Below are 19,755 nucleotides of genomic sequence, written 5' to 3'. Positions count from 1 at the left end.
CACTTTCCACCCCGTCTCACTGCTCTAGATTGTCACAGAGTGATTTGAGCTCCCTGAGTCCTACAGCTAATTCCCAATGGCTGCTTTATATATGGTAATGTATATGTTTTCATGCCACTCTCTCCATTCGTCCCACTCTCTCCTTCCCCCATGTGTCCAAAGTCTGTTCTCTATGTATGTGTTTCCATTGCTCCCCTACAAGTAGATTCATCAGTACCATTTTTCTAGATTCCATATGTATGTGTTAATATACAATATTTATTTTTCTCTTTCTGACTTACTTCACTTTTTATAATAGGCTTTAGGTTCGTTCACCTCATTAGAATGGACTCAAATGCATTCCTTTTTATAGGTGAGTAATATTCCATTGTGTGTATATTCCACAACTTCTTTATTCATTCATCTGTCAGTGGACATCTGGATTGCTTCTATGTTGCTTCTTTGTCCTAGCTATTGTAAATAGTGCTGCAATGAACACTGGGGTACATGTATGTTTTTCAGTTATGGTATTTCCTCAGGGTATATGCCCAGTAGTGGGATTGCTGGGTCATATGGTAGTTTTATTCCTGGTTTTTTTTAAGGAATCTGCATACTGTTCTATTAGTGGCTGTATCAATTTGCATTCCCACCAACAGTGCAAGAGGTTTCCCTTTTCTCCACACTCTCTCCAGCTTTTATTGTTTGTAGACTTTTAAATGATGGCCATTCTGACCAGTGTGAGGTGATACCTCATTGTAGTTTTGATTTGCATTTCTCTAATGAATGAGTGATGCTGAGCATCTTTTCATGTGTTTATTAGCCATCTGTGTGTCTTTGGAGAAATGTCTGTTTAGGTCTTCTGCCCACTTTTTGATTAGGTTGTTTGTTTTTCTGGCATTGAGTTGCATGAGATGCTTGTATATTTTGGAGATTAATCCTTTGTCAATTGTTTCCTTTGCTATTATTTTCTCCCATTCTGAGGGTAAAAACTCATTTAAGTGAAAGAGTTTTGTGCATGTAAATTACATGTCTATAAAGCTGTTTTAACAATTAGCCACAAAGTATACACATACAAACACAGAAGCCAGGCAGTAGAGAACTACTTCAAAATGCAGGAGACTAGCATTATTTGGAAAGAGACTGGAGCCTGGGGATCCAGGTAATTAGAAACAAGGGTCTTGGTGGGCAGTTCCAAGATGATAATAACAGGCGCAAACCTTTAACGTAGGAGTGGGATGGAGGGAAGAGGTGGGAAGTTGTTAAAAAAGAGTTGGGCTTATTTTTGTCAAGTTTGGAGGGAAGAATGTGAGAATAAAGGAAGAGGCAGTATGAAGAAAGCAAATGAATTTTTAAATCTTGGAATTCTGGACTTCTACAGGGGGTCTTAAAAATCATCACCTTATTTTAGTGGATTCCTTAGGATTTTCTGTATACAAGATCATATCATCTGCAGACAGATGAAGGTTTACTTCTTTCTTTCTAATCTGGATGGCTTTTGTTTTTCCTGCCTAATTCTCTGGCTGAAACCTCTAGAACAAGGTTGAAGAGAAGTGGTGAGGGCAGACATCCTTGTCTTGTTCCTGATCTTAAGGGAAAGTATTCAGTCTTTTACTACTAAGTATGATGTTGGCTCTGGGTTTTCATAAATGACCTTTCTCAGGTTGGGAATGTTCCCTTCTTTTTCTCGTTTGTTGAGCATTTTTTATTATGAATGCATCATTTCTCTTTATCTTTACTTGAGTTATAATTGACGTATACCTTATGTAAATTGAAGACATTCCCTCATTTATAATCATTAGTCATTTGAGAGTGGTCAGTGCAGCCAGTTATTAACTAGAATATTCTGAACTTAATTAAAATTTTAAAATGAAAATAATTAGCAGCAGTTTAGGATTTTTGTTTTGATTTTTTTGGTTCAAAATATTGTAAGTCTCATGCATTGTTGTGTATGTGAAAATGGTACAACCACTTTGGGAAAAGGTTTGGCAGTTTCTTACAAAACTAAACATACACCTGCCCTATGATATAACTCCAAAGCTAGATATTTACCTAAGAGAAACGAAATCATAGGTCCATGTCAAGGCCTATAGGCAGATGAATATAGCAGCTTTATTCATAAAAGCCGTAAATTGGAAAGTGTATAAATGATTTATCAACAGGTAAATGGATAAACTATAGCACATTCACATGATGATGGTGACAAAATACTCTTCAGCAACAAAAAGGGCTGGAGTATCGCTACAGGCAGTAACATGAATGAACCTCAAAAACAGTATGGTAATTGGACTTCCCTGGTGGTCCAGTGGCTAAGGTGCCATGCTCCCAATGCAGGGGGTCCTGGGTTTAATCTTTGGTTAGGGAACTAGATTCCACATACCACAACTAAAGATTCTGCAAGCCACAATGAAGATTGAAGATCCTGAGTGCCACAACCAGGATCCAGTGCAGCCAAATAAATAAATGTTTAAAAAACAAAAACAGTATGCTAACTGAAAGAAGCCAGACAAAAAAGAGCATATATGGCTTAATCCTCCTTATATGAAGTTTCAGAACAAGTAAAATTAATTTATGAAAACTGATTGCCTTTGGAGAGGTTGGGGCAGTAGCAGGGACTGACTTGGAAGAGCCCTGAAGGAGATTCAGGGCATGGTGGGAATGTTCTGTATCTTGATATCTTGATTCCAGGTTTCCCAGGAAACTCATTGAATCCTACACTTAGAATTCATTGTATGTAAATTTTACGTGAAAAGAAAAAACTGTTCACAAATATTGATTTCTAGTTAGTAGACACACTGGGTGAGGTATACTGATGTTTGCAGTTTATTCTCAAGTGCCCCAAACCTTGAGATGGATTGATACATAGATAGAAGGATGGTTAGGACAGGTAGGTATATGATAAAGCATGTAGAGTGACCTGCTAATGTCACTGTATAATCGAGCAATTCCACTCCTAGGTATATATGTGGGAAATTTGAAAACATAGTCTTTCAAAAATTTGTACCCAAGTGTTTCAGCAGCATTATTCATAATAACCTCAAAGTAGAATAACCTAAATATTCAGTAGCTAATGAATGGATGAATAAAATGTTATCTATTCATACAATGGAATATAATTTATCATACAAGGTATGAAATACTGTTATATGCTACAGTATGGTGAACCTGTATACAGTATGGGTGAAAGAGTTGGACATGACTGAGCGACTGAACTGACTGATGGGTGAACCTTGAAGACAAAAGTGAAAGAAACTAGACACAAAAGGCCACCTATTGTATGATTCCATTTATATGAAATTTCCAGAATAAACAAATCTGTACAGACAGAAAGTGAATTAGTAGTTGTCAGAGATTGGGAAGAGATGGGAATTAAGACTAATTGATAATGGGCATTAGATTTCTTTTTTTCCCATTTATATTTATTAGTTGGAGGCTAATTATTTTACAATATTGTAGTGGTTTTTGCCATACATTGACATGAATCAGCCATGGATTTACATGTATTCCCCATCCCAATCCCCCCTCCCTAGATTTCTTTTGAGGTGATGAAAATGTTCTGGAATTAGTGGTGATGTTTGTACTACGTAGTGAATACACTTAAAACCACTGAATTGCACGCTTCAAAAGTTTACACTTGATTTTATTTATTTATTTTGCTGTGCAACTGTGGGATCTTAGTTTCTCAACCAGGGATTGAACCTCAGACCTTGCAGTGAAAGCATGAAGTCCTAACCACTGGTTTACCAGAGAATTCCCCAAAGTGTACACTTCAAAAGCGACTTTAAAGTGAATTTTCTGTTATGTGAAGTATAGCTCAATTTTTTAAATGCTAAGAAATGTTAATGGTAGAATCTAGGTGCTGAGTAATAGGGTTGTTCACTATTAAATTCCTTCCAATTTATTGACAGTTTGGAACGTTTTAGAGCAAAATGTTAGAGGAAAAAAAAATAAGCCACAGAAAGGGAGCAACTACTTTTGTGACTTCTTTTAGAATTGGCCAGGGCACAGGGGGCTCTGGGCTGACTGTTGGAAGGCAGGAGGAAGTGTACACCCTGCTGGCATGTTGCTTAATGCCTGACAGGACAACGGTGTAGATTCACAATCTAGTGTTAAAAAGATGTAGACAGCCTGCTGCAGGTTGACTAAATTCTTGCCCACTGTGGAGGATTTCAAACTATATGGCAGGAATAAGACTTGCCTCTCTTCTAGAGGTCAGCAGCATCCTTGAGCAATGGGCCTCGGAAACGGGAAAGCAGACACAGGCTTGCTCCTATATCCCTCCTTTCATTGCCTCCCAGACCTGAGGCTCTAGAAGCTGGGTTGGTCAGGGAGGAGGAATTTTACAGAGAAAATTTAAGAGATCTAGGGGATTCACATTGAGATGCAAAAAGGTGCTAATGAGTTATTAAACACCTCTCTGTAGAGTAGCAGCTGAGAAAGCTGGAAACACCAGGGAAGGCAAAATTTGACAATGTCTTAGAGGCTGTTTATAGGGTGGGAAAGATAACTGCCCACAGGTCAAACAGGGTGCTAGGATCAGTCAGGTCTGTAACTCGGTAGTTAAAATGAATTAAAGGATTGGGCTAACAGTGATGCAGTAATGTGGAATATTTTGCCATTTATAAAAGTAGAAAGGACTCAAGATTGGAAAGGTTTTGAGGGATGCTGCCTCAGAGGTGGAGACTTGAGTAGTGTACTGAGTTGAATAGGGTCCCCTCCAAGTTCATGGGGCTTCCCAGGTGGTGCAGTGTCAAAGAATTTGCCTGCCAATGCAGGAGACACAAAAGATGTGGGTTTGACCTGAGTCAGGAAGATCCCCTAGAGCAAATGGCAACCCACTCCAGTATTCTTGCCTGGAAAATTCCATGAACAGAGTCTAATGGGTATAGTTGATGGGGATCGAAAAAGAGTAGGACACGACTTAGCAACTAAACAACAGCCACCACCAAATTTGTGTCCATTGACGATCTGTAAATGTGACTTTATTTGGAAACAGGGTCCTTGAAGATGTAATCAACTTAAGATGAGGTCAAATTGGATTAGGGTCAGCCCTCATCTAGTGACTGGTGTCCTTTTAAAAAAGGGAAGTTTGGGGACTTCCTTGGTGGTACAGTGGCTAGGAATCCGCCTGCCAATGCAGGGGACATGGGTTCAATCTCTGATCTGGGAAGATTCCACATTCTGCGGAGCAACTAAGCCCATACACCATAACTACTAAGCCCTTGCTCTAGAGCCAGTGAGCTGCAGCTACTGAAGCCCGAGCACCTACAGCCTGTGCTCCATCCACAACAAGAGAAGCATAGCAATGAGAAACCTGAACACCACAACTAGAGAGTAGCCCCCACTCACTGCAACTAGAGAAAGCCTTCCCGCAGCAATGAAGACCCAGCACAACCAAAAATAAATAAGTAAATATTTTAAAAAGAGGGAAATTTGGACCCAGAGACACACAGGAGGTTGCCATGTATGGACAGAGGCAGAGATTAGAGTGATGCTACCACAAGCCAAGGAACACCAAGGACTGCCAGCAACTACCAGAAGCCAAGAGAGAGCATGGAGTAGCTTCTCCCCGAGTCCCCAAGAAGGAACTGACCCTGCCAACTGACACCTTATTTATATCAGACTTTTGGCCTCCAAACCTGTGAGAAAACAAGTTTCTGTTGTCTTAAGTCACCAAGTTTGTGATAATTTATCACAACAGCTCTAGGAAACTAGTGCAAATAGTTTCGAGGAATGGTTTAGAATGTGTAAGCTATGGAGAAATTTACTGAAGATTCCTGGGGGTAGTTCTGAGACTCAGTGGAAAAAACGGAAGGACTATGAGTGTCTCTGATGGATTTTGGGTTATGCTAGGCCCAGTCAGATCTACCATCAGAATAGGAATAAAGAATGAAGAGATGTGGTCCTGGTCTATGCTTTCTTAACTTCCCTGTGCTCAGTTTTAACAGGAGAGTCTGTCAGGATACACAGCAATCTCCTTCTCAGTAGTTTAGGAGGGCTGTCCTAAGAATAGGGCTGCTGTGAGGGGACAGTTAAAAAAAAAAGTTGGGAGGGGGCACTTCTCTGGCAGTCCAGTGGTTAAGACTCTGTACTTCCAATGCAGGGTGCATGGGTTTGATCCCTCATCAGGGAGCTAAGATCCTACATGCCATGAGTTGTGCAATCTAAATACATTTTTAAAAATATTAAAAAAATATAAAGAATGAAGAGATGAAAAGACAAGGAGCCATCATTGTATTTTGATCATAGGTAAAAAGTGGCCATGTAGGAACACATCTCTACAGGGACTGTTAGGGTGATCCTACATAGGCTGATGCGGTTAGTGCGCCTGTTTCTGGGACTGCAGAAAGGGCAGTACTGCCCTTGCCAAACCATGGCAGTGAGAATAGAAAAAGTAGATGCTCGAACTCACAGAATGACTGGCTGCAGGTGTCAGAGGAAGGCAGTCTCAGACCTGCAGAGGCTTTGTGTGTGTGTCTGGCTGCCTGGGTGTCAACAACATTGAAAATCAGGAGACACCGGGTAGCGTAGTTGAGTATTTCAAAAAAAGACCGTAGGACTTCTCTGCTGGTCCAGTGGTAAAGAAACTGCCTGCCAATGAAGGGTTCAATTCCTGGTCTGGGAGGATTCCACATGTGGTGGAGCAACTAAGTCTGTGCACCACAACTGCTAAGTCTGTGCTCTAGAGCCTGCATACAGCAACTGCCGGAGCCCACGTGCCCTGCAGCCCGTGCTCCACAACAAGAGAAGCCACTGCAGAGAGAAGCCCGTGCACTGCAACAAAGAGTAGCCCCGGCTCACCACAACTAGAGAAAAGCCTGCCCAGCAATGAAGACCCAGCACAGCCAAATATAAATAAATAAAATTTAAATAAAATCTGCACAGGTGGTTTGGAGGGCAATGCCAGTCAGGCAAGGCCTATGAGATGTACTCAGATCAGGAACTGAGAAAGGTAATAGTAACTACCACATATTGATTATATTTTTATCAGTTTTATTTAGATATCAAAATTCGCACATTTAAAATGTACAATTCAGTGGTTTTTAGTATTTTTAACAGTTGTGCAACCAGCACCAAAACCTAATTTTAGAATATTTGCTGCATCCTAAAAAGAAACTTTGTACCCATTAACTAAACATTTTAATTTTTAATTTTTATTTTAAAAAATATTTATTTATTTATTTGGTTGAGCTGGGTCTTACTTGTGGCTACAGCATGTGGGATCAAGTTTGCTGACCAGGGATCGACTCTGGGTGCCCTGCATTGGGAGCTCAGAGTCTTAGCCACTGGGCCACCAGGGAAGTCTCAAGAGCACCTTAAAGAGATTCTTTTCTTTAGTCTTCCAACAACTTCTTCATTTAGTATTATTCTCTTTCATGGACAAGAAAACCAAGGCCCAGAGTTAAGAAAAACTTGTGCAAGATAACAGAAACTGGCAATGCCAGAGCCAGGATTCAAACTTGGTTTTGGTTGATGCCAAAAGGTGCCCTTCTCAAACCATTACCCAGGTTCTGTAATCTGTTCTTCTAACACTGCCTGGTTCTTACTCCCTAGGGCCTGTTTCTTGCCCTCAGGGCCTCTGCCAATTGTCATGTCCTATTTCTGGTCCCACCGGCCATACCCTTCATGTTTCCTTGCCTGGGTTCCTGCAAGTTGCTTCTGGGCCCTACCCTCTTTCCCTTTTTTTCCCCCTCTTTCCCCTTAATCCACTCTTCTGGCAGATCAACTTCCTAATGCCCCGTCTTGCTCAGGTTACCCACCACCCCCACTCTGAATAGGTCCACAGTACCTCCTGAATAAAACCCTTAGCTTCTTAACATAGTATCCAGAATTCAAAGGGCTGGTCCTGGTCCACTCTTCCAACCTTCTCTTGACCTCACAGAAGCCCTTTGCTCCTATCACACTGGACCCTTGGCAGCTTCCATATGTATCTAACATGATCCTGTCTCCCCATGTTTGGTCCTATTCTTTCTGCAGAGAGTACCATTCCCCCAAATCTCTATCCATCTCAATCTTGCTTGGTCCAGCTACAAACCTCCTCCAACAGGGAGTGGTTCCTCCTGCCCTCTGCCTTCCCACCACATTCAGCTCACCCAGTGGAGCTCTTACTACATACTTTCCGTATTAACTTGGGTTGGTCCGGACTGTAAAATCCAGAGAGTCCTTTGATTGCCCGACCAGAGTAATTTGCCCACTCCTTTAGACAGAGACAGCATCCATGCCACCCAAAACACACAGAGGATAGGGGAGCAGGGAACCCCTAAAGAGATGCTGGGTGCATTGAAACAAAGACCTATGTCCAAGTATAGGTAGGATGTAGCTTTTCCTTAAGACCTGTGTAACCTCACTATTTTACTTAATACCTCTTTGATATATTTGGTTCACGTGTTCCTTTATTCATTCAAAAATAGTTACATAAGCAAAACCCAAATATAGTCCTTAATCCATAGAACTTACAGTTTAGTGGGAGAAGCCAAAACTAATCAATAATAAAAACAAACCTAGAAATGCTGCAAAACGGTAACCCGAGACATAGTGATTGAATCCTGAGAAGGTTTTCAGGTTTTCTAATTCACAGGATCCTGTAAATTATTTTAACTGGGTGATGAGCCTTTTATTTCACAATTAAGTTGGTCCTTTAAATTTACATGTTCCAGAAGAGGTACTCTTGGATTTAATTCACGCTGAAGTGTGAATGAGCAAGGCAGCCCTCTCTTCCTAAATCCTTGAAAGAAGATAGATTCTGTGGTTGAGGATGAATGCAAAGGCTTAAGGGGCTAAAGGAAGTTTCCTTTACTTTCTGATTTTGACTAGGGGACACTTGGAAGTTAGCTCTGAAGGCTCCTTGTCTAGAGGACAGGAGAGGTGTGGAAGTCATAAGGCCTTTGCTGACCTTCACCCTTCTTCTTAGTAGCTATAGAAGCTTCATGTGCAAAATTTATCTGTGTACCAAAACAACCTGCACAAGAATGGGTTATAATGGCAGGAAAAAAGGATCCCTCCCAGCTTCGGCTCACATGACGGTGGAGATAACACCCAGCACGGAGAGATCATAATGTACCGGCCCATTTCTTGAACATCACATGTATGTTACTCCTTTGAAACTTACCATCAGTACCTGGGGCCTCCTTACCTGAGGTCTGGGGTGTTTTTGATTAGAGCACCAGAGAGATTCCAATTCAAAATGATTCACTCCGTTTGCAGGTCTTCCAACTCAACCTGCAAAACTGAGGACCACTGCCACCTCCCTCAACTCCGCACCACACCAAGCCTGGCTGCTTGTGGTGCTTTCAGGCTTTCATAGACTTTGGTCTTTGCCTTTGCTGTGGCCCAGACAGCCTGGCCGCCTTGCCCTTCAGCTACAGTCTGAGCTTTTGGAGTGTAGGATCCATGACTTATTCAACACTGTAGCCCCAGATGGTGACTCCCAATGAGTAATGCTTCAGGACTGTGAGCTTCCAGTCCTCCTCTCTGCCAGCCTCTTGCCTCTGACCTTGTGGTCCTGGCGGGGGAAAATGACCCTCAGAACTCTCACTCTGGGGTTCCAGCCCCAAACTTGTTTGTTTTTAGCTGCATAGAACTGGTTCCTCTCCTTCCGCTCACTGAGTTCCTCCCTGGATTTCTGGCCCTGTGGCCAATTTTGAAGAGGATTCCGTAGCAAAACTGTCCAGTTTTTTTTTTTTCAACATGTGAAATATGTAGATGTTAGTCTTTAGTGTGTCTGAAGGAGATTGAAGGGTTAAGCTTTGCCCCAGCCCAGAGTAACCATGTGCCCCAGGAAGTAAACTATTGGGAATGATTTGTAACACACATTTATCGTTTAATTTTTCCCCGTTTTTGCCAGTGATCCCCCACTGGATGAGCTTTGCTGGGAGACAGAGCTCTCCCCCAGGAAGAAGCGTAGAGGCAAATGACCTTGGCTAAGTCAATTGGATGTTCTTCTGATGACTCTGCCTCTCCAGGGGGGTGACTTGGAGACCAACGGACAGGTGGGAAATCAGCAGAGGGGTGACTGCTGAGAGTCAAGTGACACTAAATGGACTGACCTTGGCTGGGTTTCCTGTTCCTTAGCCCCCTTCCTTCTTGCAGCTCTTCAACCTAGTTTCATTCCAGTGAATCCAGTTTCTGTTATGTTAGCCAAAGTTAGTTTCCAGAGCTTGCAATCCAGATTGACATAAATCTGAATGTACATCTGCAGGGGATGGTTTTAAATAAACCAGGGAACGTCTATAAGATGGAATACTACATAGCAGTTCAAAAGATTAATGGCAGGGAATTCCCTGGTCCAGAGGTTAGGACTCCAGGCTTTTACTTTAGAGGGTGTGGGTTTGATTCCTGGTCCAGGAACTAGGACCCCACAAGCTTCGAGGCTCGACCATAAGAAAAAGTTGAAAGAATTATGGCAGGTCTAGGTGTTCTGACATGGAAAAATCTCTAAGATGCAAGTCTAAGTACAATATGTACAGCATTTCACCATTTATCTAAAACTTAAAATTATGTATTTCTCTGTGTATGTATGTGTTACCAGTAGAATGAGAAATCATGAGAGTGACGTTGTTTTGTTATCCTGTATTTTCAGGCCTAGAACAGTGGCCGGCACATTGTAGGCACTCAATAAATATTTGTTGAATAAACGTATTGCATAGAAAAAGATCTGAATGAACACACATCAAACAAAAAATAAGGGTTTCTTAAAGGAGGGACAAGAATTATTTGTATTTTTTTAAACAAGGAATATGTCTTCATGTATTATTTATATTATTAAACAATATAAAAATAAAAACTAAATATGAACAGGTGATTAAAAAGCCATTAAAATGTTGATTTCAAAGACTTCATCATAAGAAATACAAGTTAGTTGGCAAGGAAAGGGGGAGAGAATGGGTATTCCAGATAAGTACGTGATATTTTGGTGAAGTTGCTGGCCTGTTTGACAAGAGAACTAATCATTACATTTTTTAGGCCTTTTCCCTTTTTTTTTTTTGTTTCAAATGTTCAATAAGCAGCCTCATCCCATCCCTAGCCAGGCTCAATATTGATGCAAGACTCAGAAAAGCTTATTGTACACATGGTATTTTTATATTTTGACCTAGGCATCAAAATGTCCTGCTTTAATTCAAGGAGAATGAACAGCAGGAGCGAAAGTGGAAAACAGAAAGTTGCATCTGGGAATTCCAAGTCACTTGCTTTGTTGGAGGGTGGGAGTGGAGAGGATGATGTTGGAACTGCTGTCATGGGTAGATCCTCCTCTTCTTTCTCTTCCACCTTGTTCCTTCTTTTACTTCCCTCCTGTATTTCCTCCTCCTTTTTCTCCCCCTTCCCTTGGGGTGAGGGCCTGGAAACACAAAGATGATTCAAATACCCCCTCTGCCTTCAAACTCCACATCTGTTGGATAGGTAGATGGATTTGCAATCACATTTGCGGTGAACTCAAGTCCATGCCTCTGCTCTTCAACGATCCTTTAGATCCCTTGCCTTCTTCCTTTCTCCACATTTCTGAATTCCTGCCAATCTGTTCTCTACTTGGATATTTAGACCTTCATAATTCTAAACTGTGTTCTGTTGTATGTGACTCATGTGTTCATTTGTCTCCTTGAGTTTACTGTAATCTCCTTGAGGGCTGGGGCCACTTTTCTGTGACCTTTTGTTCAGCCAAGCAGTTGGAAACAAGATGACTTTCTGAACTTTCACGAATGCATGGTGTACAGCTGTGCTTATCATCACACTGACAATCAATAACTCAACAGGGTAAGGATGATTTCAGGGGAGCCGTGACATCCTTGCAGAAACAGGGTGTGCAGGCTTGTCAGCTGCGGGCTACTTTTACAGCACTCAGTCAGCAGTGATACTTGCTTTTAATCAGAAGTCACAGAATAACAGTTGGTTTTGAGGAGGAACCCTCCCTTTTTCAGGGTAACCGATTAAACTGTAACTACAAGTGCAATGTATGGTCCTTATCACACAGTAATGGAGATAGAAGGGCTATCTGAGAAGGGAGTTTAGCTATTTTTTTTTTTTTGGCCGTATGATGCCGCATGCCGGATCTTAGTTCCCTGACTAGGAATTGAACCCATGCCCCGTGAAGTGGAAGGGTAGAATCTTAACTACTGGACCACCAGGAAATTCCCCTGGAGTTTAGCATTCTTAATGCTTACCGTCTCACCTTGAACATTTATCTAGACCTAGTGTGTGCTAGGCCCTCTGCTGTGAAGCAGCTCTTCAGAGATGATCTCACTTAATCTTCACAATACCCCTCTGAGAATTATTATTGTCCTCATGTTACAGAAAAGGAAACAGAATCAGAAAATCAAGTAACTTGTCTGGGGTCACACAGCTCAAAGTGATGGAGCCAAAAATTGAAACTAGGCTCACTAACTTTACAGCCTAATTCTAAATTATAGTGCTGTAGTTCCCCAAATATTACAGACATTGTGTAAAAAAAAATAATCAAAACAGATGAACCAGAAATACAGTTGTATGGTCTTCTTCTAGTTGTAGTGGTAATAGTTTAAAGTTTTGAACATTTCATTTGTGTGAAAGCATCAATTTAATTCAGTCAATTAATTGATGTCATGGGTGTCATGGGACCAGAAAAAAAACCTAAAAAACTTGTTCACACTTCAGGGAAATGGCAGATTTGAGCCTTGGATTCCCTTCTTTGTATAGGCAGAAATTATACAACCTGGATTTTTCAAGGCTGTCTGGGGTTCAGTGAAAAGTTTCACTGTTTGTTGAATTTTGCCTTTCTTTTCATGCATTTGCACAATAAGGACAATTTGTTCAACATAAAACTAAATGCAATTTTATTTAGACACGTTTACCCATCTTACAAATTCATTAATTGAAATAATCTATTAGAACACATGATTCAGTTTTTGGTTTGGATAACAGAGTCTGAGGGTTTGCTTATTATGCATTTGTCCAAAAAATGTTTACCAAAAGGCCACGATGTGCCAGATGCCACGGGGAGCAAAATAGATGTAGCTTTTACTCATGTGTGGCGGGAAGTCTAGTTGGGAACCCTCACAGGAAATGAACGGTCACATAAACTATATAAGTTGTGGTGAAAGCTATGAAGGAAGAGTTCAAGTGCTATGTGAAAGTTTAGTAGGGGAACTGATTTATTCAGTGGGGGCCATGGAAGGCATCTGAATCAGTGACTTTTATTTATTTATTTATTTTGGCTGCACCACATAGCTTGTGGGGATCTTAGTTCCCTAACCAGAGATCAAACCAGGCCCCCCAGAGTGAATATGCAGAGTCCTAACCACTAGACTGCCAGGAAATTCCCTGAACCAGTGACTTTTAAACTGAGATGTGAAAAATAATAAGGCAGGCCACCCAGGAAAAGCAATAGAGCAAAGGCTTTTGAGAAACTGAAATGTAAGTGGATAGAACTTAGTGAAAGAAAAGGAGAGTGCTGGGTGATCCTCGGGTGAAAGGTTGTCAGAGAGAACAACAAGAAATATATCCATAGAAAAACCCAGCAGAGGAAAATAACACCGAGAAAGAAATTAATGCTTTAAGTTTACAATGTTCTAGCATCTATTGCCCCAGTAAATCCTCACCAGAAGCCTGTGAGGCAGGGAGGGAAAGCATAATTATGGTTCTTTCTCTCTTTGAGGATTAAAGCTCAGCCAGGGACAAAATTATGCAGGTTTTGGCTCCATGATTCAGATCAGAGAGGCAAACTGTGGCTTCCCTGGGACGCCAGAAGGGAGCGGGTGGAATGAAGAAGTGACCCACTGGTATGCTGTCCGAAGAAAGCAGGCTGTGAAACAAATTTAGTTAGTACTTCTTGGCTGCCACTCTGTACCTCTGTATCAGGACAGAAAAGTAATCTTGCCATTTCAAAGAGTGACTCTTGAAGTCACTTTCAAGTTCGACAATTCTGTAATTCTGAGACTTAACGCATCAGGACAAAATTTGAGCGTAGGCTGTATATTTCTGACTTGAACCTAAAAGTCGGTGGAATCCGAAGGGTTAATCAAAATAAGAAACTACAACTCCCGCAGGCCAAGGGGCTGGGTCTCCCACCGCCCCCTCCTAGGCCCCTCACCCCTTTCTTTTCCGCCACGACAGGGGGCCACTAATGACGGTTAGTTATTTGAATAGACCAATAAAATCATGAAGCTATTCCAGCTGAGGGGGGGCGGGGCAAGTTATCCAATCGTATAAAAAAGGGGGTAACACTTTAGCCAATCCAAAGGCATGAGGGCGGGGCCAGGGTTGGGGGCGGTGAAAGAAGTTCGCTGACTAAGATGGCGGCTGAGGCGCAGAGTGAAGGGGAGGTGCCAGCCCGGGAATCTGGCCGGAGGTGAGCCCAGTTCTTGGTCCAGCTGCCTAGGAAACGAGGCCGTGGGCTGGTCGCACTGACGCCTTTCTCTTGGGTCACGGTGACCCAGGGGGCCAGGCTTTGTTCCTTTTTTCTGCGGCGTTTATCATCTTTGCGCCTGCGGGGACTGAGGCTCGGTGGTCCGGCGCCGGCGCTGGGCACAGCCAGGACCCTGCTTGGTCCAGCTGATGCTATTGGGAGGTCCACTAGCGGGGTTGGCTGCAAACCGACCTGTTTGTGGTGGCAACGCTCCGTGCCTTTGCGCTGAGACTCATCTTGATGGTGAGGAAACAAGCCCAGAGCTGTTAAGCGAATTCCCCAACGTCGCACAGCGCTGGGAGAGAACGCTGTTAGTACTTTTTAATCTCTTCCAAGGCAGTTTATATGGTTCAGTCGGAGCACAGATTTGAGTGTCGTTTAGATATGGATTTGAGTCCTTGGACCAGTTAAACATTTGAAAAATTTTATAGTGGTGAAAACACTTAGCATGAGATCTACCCTGTTGGTAAAATTTTAAGAGTACGGTGAGTGCTGTCGACTGTAGGTAGTGTTGTGCAGCAAATCTCAAGAGCTTATTCATTTTGCATAACTGAAACTTTAAGTAAATAGTAACTTCCCATTGCTCTTCTTGCAGCTGCTAGCAAGCCCCATTCTATTCTTTATTTCTGTGACTTTGAGTATTTTATACACCTTGTGTAAGTGGATACCTCATATAAGTGGAATCATTTGTCTTTCTGTAACTGGCTTATTTCAGTTAGCATAATATCCTCAAGTTTCATCCATAGTGTCACATACTGCAGAATTTTCTTTTTTAAAGGCGAGTAATGTTCCACTCTATGTATGTACCATGTTTTGCCTGTATCTATTCATATGTCCATGGACATTTAGGTTACTTCCACATCTTGGCTATTGTTAATTGTGCCTCAGTGAACATGAGACTGCTAATGATTCTTAGAGATCCTGATTTCATACTTTTGGATAAATACAAAGAAGGAGATTGCTGGGTCCTAGGGTAGTTCTGTTTTAAATTTTTTTGGTGAACTTCTAGGCTACTCTCTGCTGTTGTTCAGTCTCTACGTTGTGTCTGACTCTTTTGCAACCCTATGGACTATAGCCTGCCAGGCTCCTCTGTCCATGGGATTTCCCAGGCAGGGATACTGGAGGGGGTTGCCAGGAGATCTTCCCCACCCAGGGATCAAACTGGTGTCTCCTGCATTGATAGGTGGATTCTTTACCACTGAGCTATGCACTGCCCTATTTTGTTTTCCTACCAACCGTATGCAAAGGTTCCAGATTCTCCAGGTCCTCACCAACACTTTTTTTAAATCATAGCCATCCTGACAGATGTGAGATGGTACCCACTGTGGTGAGGAACAAGGCAAGGCTGCCCACTCTTGCCACTTCTGCTCAACATAGTATTAAAAGTCCTAGCCAGAGCAGTTAGGCAAGAAAAAGAAACAAGGAGGGATCGAAATAAGAAAAGGAAGAAGTAAAGTCATCCCTCTTTGCGGGCATGATTTTATATATAGGAAATCCTTAAGATGCTGACAGAAAAAACTATTAGAATTTATAAACAAGTTCAAGTTGCAGGATACAAAATCAACATGCAAAAATCAGTTATGATTCTATACACTAAGAATGAACTATCTGAAAAGGACATGAGGAAAAGAATCATAATTGTAGGAGCACTAAAAAGAATAAAATACTTGGGCCAATTTTTAAACTTCTCTCAGCTTCAGTTTCTTCATTTGTAAATGGACGTAATGATGTCTACTACAGAGACTGTCAGGATTAAACCAGACAATCCTTTTAAAGCTGTCAGTGCTGAACCTAGTAGTTAATAACCACTTCATCCTTAATAGTTTTTTGTTCTTCTAGTAGAACTAAAGAACAGATCAGAGGAATCAGTTTAGGAAATCATTGCTTTATTTCTACAGAATGTTTTCTTCCAAGTTGGCATACTGAAATTTAGCTTTTCCTAGAAAGAATTTCTAGGTGGTTTTACCCCAGCTTTAAGAACTTAGTTGTCTTAATTGGGGAAAATGCATATTGGAATTCAGTGAAAGAAAAAGAAAGGTCGCTCAGACATGTTCGACTCTTTGCGACCCCATGGACTGTAGACTACCACACCCCTCCATCCATGGGATATTCTTGAGTACTGGAGTGGGTTGTCATTTCCTTCTCCAGAGGATCTTCCCAACCCAGGGATCGAACCTGGGTCTCCCGCATTGTAGACAGATGCTTTACCATCTGAGCCTCCAGGGAAGTCTTAATTCAGTAGAGTGAGCTTATTTATAGTGGTGTTTGTTGAGTCTCTAAGTCGTCTGACTCTTTTTTTAAAAAAATTAATTTTTTTATTGAAGGATAATTGCTTTACAGAATTTTGTTGTTTTCTGTCAAACCTCAACATGAATCAGCCATAGGTATACATATATCCCTTCTGAACCTCCCTCCCACCTCCCTCCCCATCCCACCCCTCTAGGTTGATATAGAGTCCTTGTTTGAGTTTCCTGAGCCACACAGCAAATTCCTGTTGGCTATCTATTTTACATATGGGAGTTTGACTTTTTTGCAACCCCATGGGCTTTAGCCCACCAGGCCTGTGTTGTATACATTGCCCCAGTGTAAATGAGTAAAACGTTTGGTTGGTATCTGTTGGTGCTATTTGTACCAGATAGGAGAATCCACATCCCGGAGAGCTGGGTTTGTGGGTAGGACCTGGACTCCTTACTTAGCAGAGATGGGAGTGGTTGTATATTATTTCATATTTTATAGGGAAGAATTTTCCCCTCTTGGAGCTGCCTATAAATGATTGGGTATTACCGCCCCCGCCCCCCCCGCCTAAACCATAGAGGGAATTGATGAGTTTGATTAGATTGTCCTTTAGCCTGCTTTAAAATCTTGAATTGTGATGAAAATCTGAAGACAAAATACCATTCGACAGCAGAAATAGTTTGAATTTCTTTAAAGGATATTGCTATTTGAATTTAAATTTGGGGCAATAGTATTAGTTACATAATCAGTCGATATTCACAGACTGTTATCTGAACCTGAAATAGTTCATAGAGAAGTTGAGTTTTCTAAGGGCTTTTTGAGGGCAGGTCATGTATATTTTTATTATGTATTCCCAACAATTAGGTTTGTGTAGGTGGTCTACAGTTTACTGGCCAATACTTTGGCCGCTTGGTGCAAACAGCTGACTCATTGGAAAAGACCCTGATGGTTTTGAAAGATTGAAGGCAAAAGGAAAGGAGGGCGGCAGAGGATGAGATGGTTGGATAGCATCACCAACTCAGTGGACATAAACTTGAGCAAACTACAGGAGATAGTGAGGGACAGGGAGGCCTGGTGTCCTGCAGTCCATGGGTTCACAGAATCGGACACAACTTACTGACTGAACAACAATAACAAGGTGGTCAGTAGTGAATGAATAATAGTTTTTGGTATTTTTAAGACAAAAATATTACCTTGTGATAAATGCCATACAAATTACTTTATGCTCTGCAGATATTAACCTTTCTAATCTTCTGTTGGTGGTATGGTCCCTTGTAGTCCATAAAGAAGAGGAAAGAATTGTCTGATTTGCACAAATCAATATATATTTGTGTGTTGAATGGAGAATATCTGATCATCTGTTTAGAACTGTTTAGTGTTCTAGTTCTTTTTCTTCATTATTATTTTAAGCCTGCATCTAATAAGGGAAATCCACAAATTGAAGCTATCCACTCTACCAGTAGTAGTATCAAAATAATAGAAAAAAAAAAAAGTAGAGACTCTCAAGGGCCAAAGAGAGAAAAAGCAAAAGCAGGAAAAGAATTATAGCCACCTACCCACATAATTGTCAGTAGGGAAATATGGCTCAGTATTTTTTTAGTTGAAAAGAGGCATAAAAAGAAAGTCCTAACTATTATTAGATGAAGAGGGGAAATTGATAACAAAGACTCACAAGCATTTTAACCTCAATATTCCCTGAAAAAAAGAAACCCACTGTGAACCAGAAAAAGCAAATAAGAACATATAGGAGTGGAGGGAGGCAGAGCAAGTCATGGAAGCGATAGCATTTGTGAAAAGTTGGAGACAGTTAATATACCAGCAGTGTCTAAGTTTTGGAGCCCTGCCCATGGGACTTAGGAACAGCAGGAAGCGTTGGAACAGACTTTGGGATAGTTACATCCCAGTTTGGAAATGTTTTTGGAGGCAGATGCGTGAAGATGGGGAAAGTGTCCTATATCCTGCTGAATCACTACACTATAGACTTCATAAAGTCCCTTTTTAAAATTACATTGTTCTTTTCTCTTAGAAGACAACAGTGTGGCCCTTCAAGAAAAGTGATAGATAGAACCTGTTGATCTTAGGAAGAATTTTCTGTTTTCACTTGTAAAAGTAGAAAACATGGTTTAAATGTCTGAATCCAGTTTTTTTGGCTGCTAAGCTGTGAGGCATTCAGGATGTTAGTTTCCCGACCAGGGTTGAACCTGGGCCCATGGCAGCAAGAGCACCGAGTCCTAACCACTTGGCCACCAGAGAACTCCCTGAATCTAATTTTTTATTTGTACTGTCAAATTCTGTGAACCGAAATGAGGAATAGATTCTTTAGGGATCTTTCTTGAATGAGAATCTTTTTATTTTGCATTTTTATCAGTTTATCTGGCTTAGAGAGTTTGACCATTATATTTACAGGCAAGGGCAATCTTGGTGGAAGGAGAGGGGAAGAAGAAAATAGAATTTTAAAGTTAATCTTTATAAACTGGTCAGTGGCCTACCTTTCTTTGCCTCTAACCTTTAGCTGTAGAGTTTGTAAGGTTAAACAGAAGGAGGTTTCTGGGTGGTTGTGTGGAAGGTCCTCAGAAAGCAGGAGTCTTTTTGTTACTGCAAGTTCAAAAAACTGTTTTATCTGTTAAACGGATTTAAGAACTGATTCCATTCAGGTTCGTAAGCCAATTGATAAGGCAATTTAGGTAATTTGCGTAAAGTATATAAATGAACTTATTTACAAACCAGAAGTAGATTCATAGACATAGAAAACAAGCTTATGTTTACCAAAGGAGAAAGAAAGGTGGTGGTGGGGAGGGATGGGATAAATTAAAGAACTTGGGGTCAACAGACACATACTATATCTAAAATAAACAACAAGGACCTATCCATCAATAGCACAGGGAACTATCTTCAATATCTTCTAATAATCTGTATTGGAAAAGAATCTGAAAAAAGAATACGCATACACACATATATAACTGAATCACTTTGTCTGAAACTTTGTAAATCAACTATGCTTCAATAAAAAAGAAAAAAAGAATATACCTGATCTGTATGTCAGGTTGTCCCATTTTATCTTTGAAAGAGACTTATTACAGTTGATTAATTAGATCATTGCTTTCTTTTGTTTTTTAATCAGTGTTTACCAGTACTTTCTTCCTGAAGATACCTTCTGGCTACCTTGAGTC

The 19,755-nt window shown here is 41.1% G+C and overlaps 1 protein-coding gene and 1 non-coding gene across 4 annotated transcripts in view; both read left to right on the top strand.

Moving 5' to 3' along the window:
• Positions 1–5,876: 5,876 nt before the first annotated feature.
• On the top strand, positions 5,877–6,009 carry LOC122709767. Its single transcript, XR_006345729.1, has one exon.
• An 8,204-nt stretch (positions 6,010–14,213) lies between these two features.
• ARHGAP19 (Rho GTPase activating protein 19) overlaps positions 14,214–19,755 on the top strand; it is a 63,385-nt gene continuing 57,843 nt past the window's right edge. Inside the window, exon 1 of one of the 3 annotated variants that reach the window (XM_043926248.1) lies at positions 14,214–14,293. In XM_043926248.1, coding sequence (XP_043782183.1) covers positions 14,238–14,293 — 56 coding nt within the window. In that variant the 5' untranslated portion in view covers positions 14,214–14,237. Of the gene's footprint in view, positions 14,294–14,343; positions 14,661–19,755 lie in introns of those variants that run through there. The other 2 variants (XM_043926246.1, XM_043926247.1) reach the window with 2 other exon arrangements.

This window comes from Cervus elaphus, chromosome 15 (assembly GCF_910594005.1).
Source record: "Cervus elaphus chromosome 15, mCerEla1.1, whole genome shotgun sequence".
Lineage (NCBI taxonomy): Eukaryota > Metazoa > Chordata > Mammalia > Artiodactyla > Cervidae > Cervus > Cervus elaphus.
This window is presented reverse-complemented; position numbering and strand designations above follow the sequence as displayed.